Raw genomic sequence first — 12,628 nt, 5'->3', positions numbered from 1 at the left:
TAAGACTTTGGAGGATGGAATGAATGTACAGATGCTCCTTGACTTAGAATGGGGTTATGTCCCAATAAACCCATTGTAAGTAAAAAAATATATAAGTAAAAATGCATTCGGTACCCTGATAAACCCACGGTAAAGTCAAAAAATCAGAAGATGCTTTTCAACTTACAATGGGGTTATTTATTTCCTGATAGACCCATCGCAAAATTTAAAAATTGTAAGTTGAACCATCATATGTTGAGGACAATGTGTATTTGGCACATGAGAAGGACATGAATTTTGGGGGGCCAGGGGTAGAATGCTATGGACTGAACTTATGTGTCTCCCTAAAATTCGTACCTTATGACCCTAGTTCCTAATGTGATGAGGAAATAAATGTTCATCGTTTAGGCCACCCAGTCTATGGTATTCTTTTTGTATCATCTTGCACTGACTAAGACAGGCATTTATGAAATACAGTTGCTCTGGCACTAAAAGGAACAAATGATATGCAGCAGTAAGGATGGGTGTTAAAAAATATTGTGCTGAGTGAAAAATGCCAGACCCTCCCACAACATATCCTCTACGTAATTCCATTTATATGAAGTTCTATCATTGGCAGGACAAATCTAATGTATGTGATTGAGATCAGATCAGTGGTTGCTTTGGGAGTATGAGGTGGGATTAACTGGGAAGGTGTACAGGGAAACTTTCTAGGGGATAGAAATCCTCCATATCTTCCTCAAGATATTAATTTGTCAAACCCCATGGAACTCTGCAATTAAGACCTGTGCATTTCACTGTATGTAAATGATACCTCAGTAGTGTGATCTATATGTGTGTGTATATACATGTGTGCGTGTGTGTATCTGTTCTTTGCCCTGCCCCCTTTCCATTCCTGCCCTGAGAAGATAGAAGACCTAGGAAGTAGAGAATGCAGTCCCATAGAAAGGAAGGCAGTCCCAAGGATCGCCATAAAAGAAGTCCTAGAAGGACCGAGAAGGAGAGTGGAGGGCTCCAGCAGGGACGTCTACAAGAAAATGGTGGCCCAGATGGATGACTTCATGAGGAAGCTGGAGGAAGTTGTGGGAAGTTATACCAGGAAGTTATTAAAAGGTGTGAGAAAGAAAACTAAGGAAAAAGAAAGAAAAGCAATCATTAACATGAGGAGGCAGGGGGCAGTAAGGACAGGGGCATGGTCACAGTACCCTACAGTGCTCGGCTGGGAGTAATATGTACATAGGATAATGTAAACACTATGTATTATTTAATCCTACAATTTGCAATATAATTATATTGAAGGACTGCTGAGGGAGGGCTGAGGGATGGCTCCTTGACCATCATGGTGAAGTTAGTTAAAACGGATGAATCAGAAGAGGTGAGGGTGCACACATTACTTAGAATCATGAACATGTGAATGCCAGGAAAAAAAATTGCTTAAAAATTATGTGGACTTTAAATTCTATCTACCAGGCCACATTAGTCTTTTCCAGTAACAAAGTTGAACCCTCTAAGGAGATTTCTAGGGCAGTTTGAAAAAGACCCAAAGCTGTTTACTAATGTAGTTTATTAATTAAAGTGGCCCTGGAGTCACACACCACAGGTACCACAATTTGTCATGACATTTGGCCCTCCATGTCCAAGGGTTCCACATACACGGATTCAACAAACCTCAGATGAAAATTATTCAAAAAATGAAAATAAAAAATAATAATGCAACCATATGACACCTTCCAGTTGCCTGACTGCCTCTTCACCTTTCCCATGGGAACTCCAGCGTCTCCTTGGCTCAAAATGGACCCCAACAGCTCCTGCACCACTGGAGGCTGCTGGCCCTGTGCTGGCTCCTGCAAATGCACCTCCTGCAAGAAGATCTGCTCCTGCTGCCCTGTGGGCTGTGCCAAGTGTGCCCAGGGCTGCATCTGCAAAGGGGCAACAGAGAAGTGCAGCTGCTGTGCCTGATGTGGGGACAGCCCTGCTCCCAGATGTAAATGAAGCAACTTGGGTACAAACCTGGATTTTTTTTTCATATGACCCTGAGCCATTTGCTACATTCCTTTTTCTATAAATATGTAAATGACAGTAAAACACTTTTGACTTAAAAAAATAATGCAACAATATGAAGTAATACAAATAAAAATACAGTGTTAACAACTATATACATAGCATTTACATTGTTCTAGGTATTATAAGTCATCTAGAGATGATTTAAAGCATATGGGACAGTGTGTGTGGGCTATGTGTACATACTGTGCCATTTTATGGAAGAGACCTGAGCATCTGCTGCTTTTTAGCATCCATGGGGGTCCTGAGACCAATCCCCTGAAGATACTTAAGGTTGGCAGTACTCATTTATTTGTTTACTTGTTTTCAGAAGTTCAGACTAAAACCAGGTAAGCAAAAATTATTGACGGTAGCTCTGAAGCAAGCAAGAGGGAGGAGCCCTTACCTCCCTGCTGTGGTGTGGCAGGAGTCCCTCTCCTGAAGCCGTTGGCAAGACTAGACCTCTCTCATACATCCCCCACCGCAGCCTCATTATCAGCCAGTCAGTTCAATATGATGTTTCCTCAACTCTCAGATCTTCTGTTCCAAAACCCACCAACAATTTAATAACAGCTTTGCAGCTGACAAGCCTACTTTGACCTGAATTGCAAAATGCATCTCAATTTCAGAAATATTAATATGTGGAAAACCATGTATCTCTCCACCAAAGATTCCGTTAAAGGACCCTGGTTTGGGTCTTGTTCCACACCTCCCATCTTGGCCTATTGGTGGAGGTATTTTTGTACAGCTGAACAGTGTCCCAGAGTCCCCCGACAGCTCAGGCCTTCATGCTCTTGGCTATACCGAGTGTTGGCTGCCCACAGCTCTCAACTGAATTCCTCTCTGTGATTTGCCTTCAGCTCAAAACAGCCACTTTCCCGAGTTCATGCCCCTTCCCCAGGACAGCTGTGACCAGTGGGCGATGGGGCAGGGGTACAAAAGCCCCGCCCTCTGAGGGCTCTTTCCACTTCAGACTTGCCCTGGGGTTGTCGGAGGCCTCGTGGAGACTGCCTTGCAGCTCAGCATCTCTCTGTCTCATCCTGCCTCTTTCTCTTCCTTCACAGATGTTGATCCTGGGAGTACCTCAATAAACTTCAGGAGGCAAATCTCAGAGTCAGCTTCCTGAGGTCCCAAATGGGACAAAGTCTCATTTCAGACTATCGTCATTCCCTTCATGCCGTAGGCATTTCAGGGGTTCATGACTGACCACCCCGTCCAGTCTCTGTGCAGACATGAACCCATTACACCTGGAGCCCTCCCTGACTTCCTAAGGCCCTGAGCTGGTGCTTTTCTGGGCCAAGCCCATCATGAGGCTTCTGACAGATGAGGTGACCATCCTGCTCTGCTACCGACGTGACATGTGGCTTCGGCAGATTGCTCACGGTCCCTCCGCCTCCAGGTCCTCATCTGTCAAACGGGAGGATTCAGCAGGAGGACTGCGGTGAAGCATTAAGCACAGGCCTGGCACATGGCAGGGGCTCATTCCTTTTTCCTGTATCCCATTCCAGGTCATCCAGTATCCCAGTCATCCGCCTGACCTGCTCCTGTCTGAACATCCTACCGTGAGTCAAGGCAAATGGGCTCAGCCGCTGTTCCACTCCACCCAGGCTTGGAGTGGACTCCCCGTGAGCCTCCAGAGGGGCAGGATGCTGAGTAGCAGGCCATGCGGGTGGGTCTCACCCCAGCCCCAGGGAAGAGGCTGTTTCATTCAGTGAACCAAGAGGTGATGAAGGGGAGAGCTCAAGCGGCCTCCTGTTCCCTTGGGAACTTGAGGGGGTGTCGGGATGTGTCCCCTTTCTGCACTCAGCTGGGAAAGAGCTGGTGGAGAATTTTCCCTTCTGAGCAGACAGAGAATTCTCTTCCCCTCCCCCGCCCCGCCCCCGCCCACTCCCACAGCCACCAGTTCTCTGGGCAACCCTAGTTAGCAGTTTGGGCCTTTCTTTCTGCACACAATTGACCTGGAGGGCCTGAGTCTGGTCCATTCAGAGGCCACATGGAACACTCTGTTTTTGTCACTGCCCTCTCATCTTCTAGAAGCATAACCTAATCCAACAGAAAGGCAAAAGCGATTGGGCCTGACCTCTCCCAGTGACAGTGTTTCCACTTCATTCCGTGGCACAGCGTCTTCTGTAACTTTAAGATTTAACATTTCAGATTATTTTCCACTGGGGCTCCCATCGATGCTGAGTTCTGGCTACTTTTTTCCCCTAATGCTGAAAGGTTCGATTCTTCCATCTATCCATCAACAAATCGCATTGAATGACGGTGCTCAGTGACCCAGGATGCCACTGGAGACAAAACACACTATACATATTTTCTGGTCTCCCTGGAAAATTAGTGCAAACACTTTCATCACTGCGGAGAAGGGAAATATGCGCGGAGCTGTGAAAATCTGCTTTGTTTTTTGTTTTTCTAAAAGGAGATTCCCCCTCCTTCAAACAGTGAAATTTATATTGTTCTTTGTCTGCAAATTAACCAGTTAAGTAGAATTCCTGTATGTCTCTTTCACTTTCTGCAAGCCAAAGCCCCTCTTTCTCTCCACCCTGTATTCATACATAGTCCAGGATCACCCCGTCCCCCTCCAATGCTGCTTGAAATTTCATTCCATTTTCGTCCTGACTTGTTCAAAGTAACATTTAAAATATTTTAATTCAAATTCTTATCTCATCCATCCTGTTTAAGTTCCATTTTAAAGAATCTTCTTTTCTTATGAATGGTCTGTTTTTGATTCAGTGGAAAACTTGGGCTGCTCAACCCTTTCTCTCTCCTGTTAAATTTTCACTTTTATGAAGAGATCAGATGTCGCCCTCTGGAAATGGAGCGGGAGGAGACCCGGGAGCTCTGGCCCTCCCTGCAGCCCCGCGTGGTGCTCCCTGTGCAGCCGCTCCCCCTGTTCAGTGGAGAGGACAATTAATCTCCCACTACACAGAAGTGGTGCCTGAATGCACCAAGATGAAAATGTTTATGTACAGGGTGGTCTATTTAAAACAGTTCCCATATGATGCAATGCAGCTTGACAAGGAAGCTCTTTCAGATGACTCACCATTTCACAATAACAATTAGCATTTGAGAATCTTGCATAGAACACCCAGCAGAAGAATATTTTATTGATTTCTTAAGAGTTTCCACACGCTGGCTGGGGCTTCAATCAAGACAACCTATTAAAGACTGATGTCCAATTTCATTTGTATGAGTTCGCAGTAAGGGAGATAAAGTTTAACAGTGCAAAAGAGAAGGACTTAGGAAATGCAGACTTCAAATTCAGATAAGCCATCAGTGGGACCTAGTTTTTCAAAAAACCAATAAAATGTCTGGATGCATTAATGAAGGCATAATATTTCAAACGAAGGAGGTGATAATCAATCCCATTGTATTCTTTGATGGTCAGGCTATATTTGGAGTATTTTTTAAGTTACAGGCAATGAATTTTAAAATAACCAGAAAGCATCCAAGGTAGACAATCTAAATAATGAAGACTCTGAAAACTAGATTCTCTAGAAGAACAGGATTCTGCATTAGAATTGGGTTGCAGTCCTAGCAGTCCCTTACCAGCTGTGAGCTTAGGCAAGTTACTTAATCTTGCCTCAATATCCTCATCTACAAAAAAGATGATGATAATTTTTAAAAACCCATACCATGGGGTTATTCTGAGGATTAAATAATTCATACATAGTTAGTGGCAGAGTGCCTGGCACATAGCATGTGCTCAATAAATATTAGATATTGTTATTAATGTTGACAACAAAAACAGTGATTATGATACCACCTTATGGTGGTATAGCGTTTTCAGTTTATAAAGTGACTTTATATCATTATGTTTTCTAATGTTCATGTGTAATATGATTTGGTCATTACTATCCTCATTTTTGGAGGAAGAGAACTTTGGGGTCATCTGCCCTGAGAGGGCCTTTCCTTCCTGCTCAGCTGGCTGGGCACCAGCCTCCTATGCCACCTCCAGGCAGTCCTCACAGCCTGGGGCGCCTCTGGCCCCCAGCAGCTGACCCTCCTCCTGAGGAGGAACCAGCCCTGGAGGGAAGACCCCTGACGATGGATTTGGCCATCTTTGTGATTACAAAGTTTCCAGTCAGCCTCGCCATTCAAATCTCATCGGTCCATCTATGCAAAAAAAAAAAAAAGCAAAACAAAACAAAAAGTTGTGTGTATGTGTATGCACATACACATCCATGTTTGAAAGAAAATACACCGCACGGTTAACACTGGTATCTCTGCGTAATGGATTGTAGGTATTTTTAAATCTTTCTTTCTAAGATGTATTTTCTAATTTAAATTTTTTTTTCACTGTGGATTTGTATTGCCTGGGAATAAAGAACTAAGAAGTGCTTCACAACAGCATGGGGCTGTTGTGACCGGTTCATTGTAACTAACATTAGAAAGGCCCACAGTTTATAAAAGATGATGAATGGGCAGAACCTGCTAGCATCCATCCAATATCCGTTCTGTCCTTCTCCCTAACCACGGTGATTTTGACAGAGCAGCATGGGGCCGAAAAATTACACACCTTCATTTGCAGCCAGGGGTGGTCACACAGCCCAGTCCTAATGGATAAGATGAGAGCAGAAGTCGCTGAGTGAGAATTTAACTTTATTCTTTTGTCTTTGTTATGATTTTCTTCTACCATATACTTGCAGCAATAGGAAGACTTTATTGTTGTTATTGTTTTTGAGATGGAGTCTTGCTCTGTCACCCAGGCTGGAGTGCAGTGGTACGATCTCTGCTCACTGCAACCTCCACCACCCGTATTTAAGCAATTCTCCTGCCTCTGCCTCCCGAGTAGCTGGGATTACAGGCGCCCACCACCAAGCCCAGATAACTTTTTGTATTTTTAGTAGAGACGGGGTTTCGCCATGTTGGCCAGGCTGGTCTCAAACTCCTGACCTCAAGTGATCCGCCCATCTCGGCCTCCCAAAGTGCTGAGATTACAGACGTGAGCCACCACACCTGGCCCAGCAATAGGAAGACTTTGTATGAAGCATGAATTGCAGCATTTTTTTCTACCTAAGAAAACATTACAGCCCAGGCACGGTGGCTCACGCCTGTAATCCCAACACTTTGGGAGGCCGAGGCAGGCGAATTGCCTGAGGTCAGGAGTTCAAGACCAGCCTGGCCAACACGGTGGAACCCTGTCTCTATTAAAAATACAAAGTTAGCCTGGCATAGTGGTGCATGCCTGTAATCCCAACTACTTGGGAGGCTGAGGCAGGAGAATCAGTTGAACCGGGGAGGCAGAGGTTGCAGTGAGCCAAGATCATGCCATTGCACTCCAGCCTGGGCCACAAGAGTGAAACTTCATCTCAAAAGAAAAACAAAAGAAAAGAAAGAGAGAGAGAGAGAGAGAAAAAAAAGAAAGAGGAAAGAGAGGAGAGAGAAAGAAGAAAGAAAGAAAGAGAGAGAGAGAAAGAAAGAAGGAAAGAAAGAAAGGAAGAAAAAGAAAGAGGAAGAAAGAAAGAAAAAGAAAAGAAAAAGAAAGAAAAGAAAAGAGAAAAGAAAAGATTACTGCAGAACTGAAGATTGTGCAAACCAGGTGGGAAACACCTGGGACAGCATATGGGCAGGATCCTTAAGAAGGTGCAACTCCCCTTTGCACTCCTCACAAAAATGTGGGGTTGTGGTTAGATTCCAAATTTGGAGGTCTTTTCAATTGATCTAGACCAAGCAATAGAAGTAGACCAAGGAAAGGGAGGCAAGCGAGGTGTGAGTTTTTTCCTCTCCTAAGTTTGGTAATTCTGAATGTCACAAAGGTCCTTTGTTTAAGAATCCTGCATGTTCCAAGCAATTCCTGGAATTTCTTAAATGGCTTCCATTTTCCTGGAGGAGAAGCTCGTAATGGTCTGCTTGGCTCTCTGCCTTTATAGCCTCTACTGGAGCCACTTAACCCGCAATTTGTAGGTTCAGCTGTACCTCCAGGCCTAAGGCCACCCCTGTCCCTAGGTGAGGGAAGATAAGTTCAACCCAGCCTATCCTGCCTCTGTCCTCCCTGGTCACCTGGCTCATCTACAAAAAGCGAAGATTCCCCCTTAGTGTCTGGCAGAGATGCACATTTACTCCTGGGTAGAAGTTAAAAAAAACAAAAGATGTATTTGCTTTTTTTAAATCTGCTTGGAAATATAAACAAAGGTGAAATCTTATAAAATAAAGTGTTCCAAAAACACTTGCCCAAGTATCAGCACTCCTAGGTGGTCAAGCCGTTTAATGCGTGGGGACCTTCTGCTTCCAAGTGGTCACAGGAGGCTTAGGGGATCCTTTAGGGTTTATTCTAATTTTCCAGGAAACATCCCATTTAAAGGGAGAAAAAAAAACACTTACAAAATTTCCCATGAAGCCTCCACTATACAACACTTAACAGAGAGGCTCTTCCTTTAAAAGCTTGCACATTTTCATACTATCCCATTTTTATTCACACTGGTCAAAACTGTGCTATTTTTTAACTTAAGGAAAGTAATTTGATGAAATTTAACAGCCCTAATGAACTAAGCGGAAGAAAATGCAGAAGGCTTTAACAACAGCAAACCTATTGAAACGAAAGACCCTATACATTGTTCTACTGACAGACTTACCAGCAGAGCAAACCAGATGTAGGTTGCCAAGGGAAGTTCAGCTTGTAAATTGTAAGAAAAGAGTATACTGCCAGGCTCTGCTGGGCTCTGTTATTTCTTCATTAAAATGCACTGTCAATCAGATTGAAAAGAAATGTCTAATTAACACCATAGGGCACCAAAAATTTAGCGTCAGAAACTCAGCTGCTATCCCTTTTTACAACTGTATCTCTCTGAGCAACTCCAGTCCTCTTTCCACCCTTTCCCCACGCCATTGCCCCTCCCCCATATCCTACTTGCTTATGATTCAAAGCATCAGAGAAATTGCAAAATGCATTGCATTACACAATTCCTTCTTTATAGCTGTGAACCCGCTAGAACTAAAGTTTCCAGCAACTTCATTTCTTTTTATGCCCTGTATCCATGCAAGGACCCAAAGACAATGGAACATAATGAAAACCAACAGGTTCCATCCTGAAGTCTCTCTCCCCTTTCAAGATGTGGAAGAAGGAGGACAGGTCTAACCTGGAGTAGCCTAGTCCAGGCTCCCCGACTCCCCAACCTGTTTGACTTTGGGGATGTCCCTTCATGCTGATGAGCCTCAGGTTTACCACTCAGAAAACAAGTAAGGACGAAGGGCTCAACCACCTACATCAAGGATCCATTGAGGCAGGGTGTGTGAAAAGGCTTCGTAATATTTAATGCACCATTAGTACGACTCCAGTCTCAGAAGGGCTGGGTGGAGTCCATATTTTTTTTGTTAATAGGAGGCTGACTGCGTTCTGGTGCTTCTTGAAAGGTCATGGTTCCCAAGGTCTCCCCAGGTCACAGTGGCTGAGTGGAAGCTGAGGATGAACCCAGAGATTTGGGTTTGGGAACGTTCTAGAAGGGAATACAAGGTATTAGAGACTCTAAGGCTTACAGCAGAATCCTCCCCCACTCCCTTGCCATCCGGGCACCAAATACTGTTGATTTCCCCATTGTGATGCCTTCTCCACCTCCATACACTCTTTCCACTCTCATCACTTCTAGGGAAACACACTGGTACTCCTACGATGGGATTTGTGGTTGATCTTTACGCTACCCTCTCCCTTTTTGTCCCTTCTGCACATGGCTACCAGATTAGTCCTGGTTAAACCCCACTTAGCATATGTCAGGCTCACTGTTTGGAGATTTCGGTGGTTCCATCATGTTCATATACAAAGTCCCTCTTTCTTCACTGGGCGTTTTAGGTCCCACAGTGATGCACTGTCTGCTTTGCTGACTCACTCTCTTCTCTTCCATTTTAAGTCTACCTGGTCATTTGAAAGTCTCTTTTTCCGTAAGTGTATGTTTCATAGCCTCTTTTATTTCTTGAAATATATTTCTTCAAATATATTCCAACTGGTCATTGTGCATTCTGTGCATGGGCATTCTTTTTTTAATTATTATTTCAATAGGTTTTTGGGGAACAGGTGGTGTTTGGTTACATGAATAAGTTACTAAGTGGAGATTTCTGAGATTTTGGTGCACCCATCACCCAAGCAGTGTACACTGTACCCAATGTGTAGTATTTTATCCCTCACCCCCTCCTATCCTTTCCCCCAAGTCCCCGAAGTCCACTGCATCATTCTTATGCCTTTGCATCCTCATAGCTTAGCTCCCAATTATGAGTAAGAACATACGATGTTCAGTTTTCCATTCCTGAGTTACTTCACTTAAAATAATGGTCTCCAGTTCCATTCAGGTTGCTGCAAATGCCAATATTTCGTTCCTTTTTATGGCTCAGTAGTCTTCCCTGGTGTATATATACACCACATTTTCTTCATCTACTCGTTGATTGATGGGCATTTGGGCTGGTTCTATATTTTTGCAATTGCGAATTGTGCCGCTATAAACATGAGTATGCAAGTATCTTTTTTGTAAAATGACTTCTTTTCTTCTGGATAGATACCCGGTAGTGGGATTGCTGGATCAAATGGTAGATCTACTTTTAGTTCTTTAAGGAATCTTCACAGTGTTTACCATAGTGGTTGAATTAGTTTACCTTCCCATCAGCTGTGTAAAAGTGTTCCCTTTTCACCACATCCATGCCAACATCTATTATTTTTCAATTTTTTGATTATGGCCATTCTTGCAGGAGTAAAGATATCGCATTGTGGTTTTGATTTGTGTTTCCCTGATCATTAGTGATATTGAGCATTTTTTCATATGTTTGGTGGCCATTCGTATATGTTCTTTTGAGAATTGTCTATTCATGTCCTTAGCCCACTTTTTGATGAGATTGTTTTTTCTTGCTGATTTGTTTGAGTTCCTTGTAGATTCTGGATATTAGTTCTTTGTCAGATGTATAGATTGCAAAGATTTTCTCCCACTCTGTGGGTTGTTTACTCTGGTGATTATTTCTTTTGCTGTGCAGAAACTTTTTAGTTTAATTAAGTCCTATCTATTTATCTTTGCTTTAGTTGCATTTACTTTTGCGTTCTTGGTCATGAAGTCTTTGCCTAAGCCAATGTCTAGAAGGGCTTTTTCAATCTTATCTCTTAGAATTTTTATGGTTTCAGGCCTTAGATTTAAGTCTTCAATCCATCTTGAGTTGGTTTTTGTATAAGGTGAGAGATGAGGATCCAGTTTAATTCTTCTACATGTGATTGGCCAATTATCCCAGCAACATTTGTTGAATAGGGTATCCTTTCCCCACTTTATGTTTTTGTTTGCTTTTTTGAAGACCAGTTGACTGTAAGTATTTGGCTTTATTTCTGGGTTATTCATTCTGTTCCATTGGTCTATATGCCTGTTTTTATACCAGTACCATACTGTTTAGGCAACAGTGTCCTTACAGTATAGTTTGAAATCAGGTAATGTGGTGTCTCCAGATTTGCTCTTTTTTCTTAGTCTTTGCTTTGGCTATGCAGGCTCTTTTCTGGTTCCACATGAATTTTAGGATTGTTTTTTCTAGTTCTGTGAAGAATGATGGTGGTATTTTGATGGGAAATGCATTGAATTTGTAGATTGCTTTTGGCAGTATGGTCATTTTTACAATATTGAGTCTACACATCCATGAGCATGGGATGTGTTTCCATTTATTTGTGTCATCTATTATTTCTCTCAGCAGTGTTTTGTAGTTTTCCTTGTAGAGGTCTTTCACTTCCTTGGTTAATTATATTCCTAAGTATTTTATTTATTTATTTGTTTATTTATTTATTTATTTGCAGCTGTCATAAAAGAAGTTGAGTTCTTGATTTGATTCTCAGCTTGGTTGTTGTTGGTGTAAGCAGGGCTACTGATTTGTTTACAGTAATTTTGTATCCTGAAACTTTGCTTAGTTCTTCTGCCAGTTCTAGGAACTTTTTGATGAGTCTTTATGATTTTCTAGGTATATGATCATGTCATCAGCAAACAATGACAGTTTGACTTCTCTTTACCTATTTGGATGCCCTTTATTTATTTCTGTTGTCTGATTGCTGTGGCTAGGACTTCCAGTACTATGTTGAATAGAAGTGGTGAAAGTCGGCATCCTTGTCGTGTTCCACTTCTCAGGGGGAATGCTTTCAACTTTTCCCCATTCAGTATAATGTTGGCTGTGGGTTTGTTATAGATGGCTTTTATTACCTTAAGGTGTGTCCTTTCTATGCCTATTTTGCTGAGAGTTTTGATCATAAAGGGATGCTGGATTTTTAAAATGCTTTTTTCTGTGTCTGTTGAGAAGATCATGTGATTTTTGTTTTTAATTTTGTTTATATGTTGTATTAGATTTATTGACTTGTGGATGTTAAACCATCCCTGCATCTCTGGTATGAAATCCACTTGATCATGGTGGATACTTTTTTGATATACTGTTGGATTTGGTTAGCTAGTATTTTGTTGAGGATTTTTGCATCTATGTTCATCAGGGATCTTGGTCTGTAGTTTCTTTTTTGTGTGTGTTATGTCCTTTCCTGGTTTTGGTATTAGGGTGATACTGGCTTCATAGGATGATTTAGGGAGGATTCCCTCTTTCTCTGTCTTATGGAATAGTGTCAGTATGATTGGTACCAATTCTTCTTTGAATGTCTGATACAATTCAGCTGTGAATC

General features: G+C 42.5%; 1 protein-coding gene across 1 annotated transcript; it reads left to right on the top strand.

Annotated features, from left to right (window-relative positions):
- Positions 1-1,728: 1,728 nt before the first annotated feature.
- On the top strand, positions 1,729-1,938 carry LOC101133914 (metallothionein-1E-like). Its single transcript, XM_055349984.2, has one exon. It carries the CDS (start codon positions 1,741-1,743, stop codon positions 1,936-1,938), a length of 198 nt encoding a protein of 65 aa, XP_055205959.1. The 5' UTR covers positions 1,729-1,740.
- The last annotated feature ends 10,690 nt before the right edge of the window (positions 1,939-12,628 follow it).

Source organism: Gorilla gorilla, chromosome 13 (genome assembly GCF_029281585.2).
Source record: "Gorilla gorilla gorilla isolate KB3781 chromosome 13, NHGRI_mGorGor1-v2.1_pri, whole genome shotgun sequence".
In the NCBI taxonomy this organism is placed as follows: Eukaryota; Metazoa; Chordata; class Mammalia; order Primates; family Hominidae; genus Gorilla; species Gorilla gorilla.
This window is presented reverse-complemented; position numbering and strand designations above follow the sequence as displayed.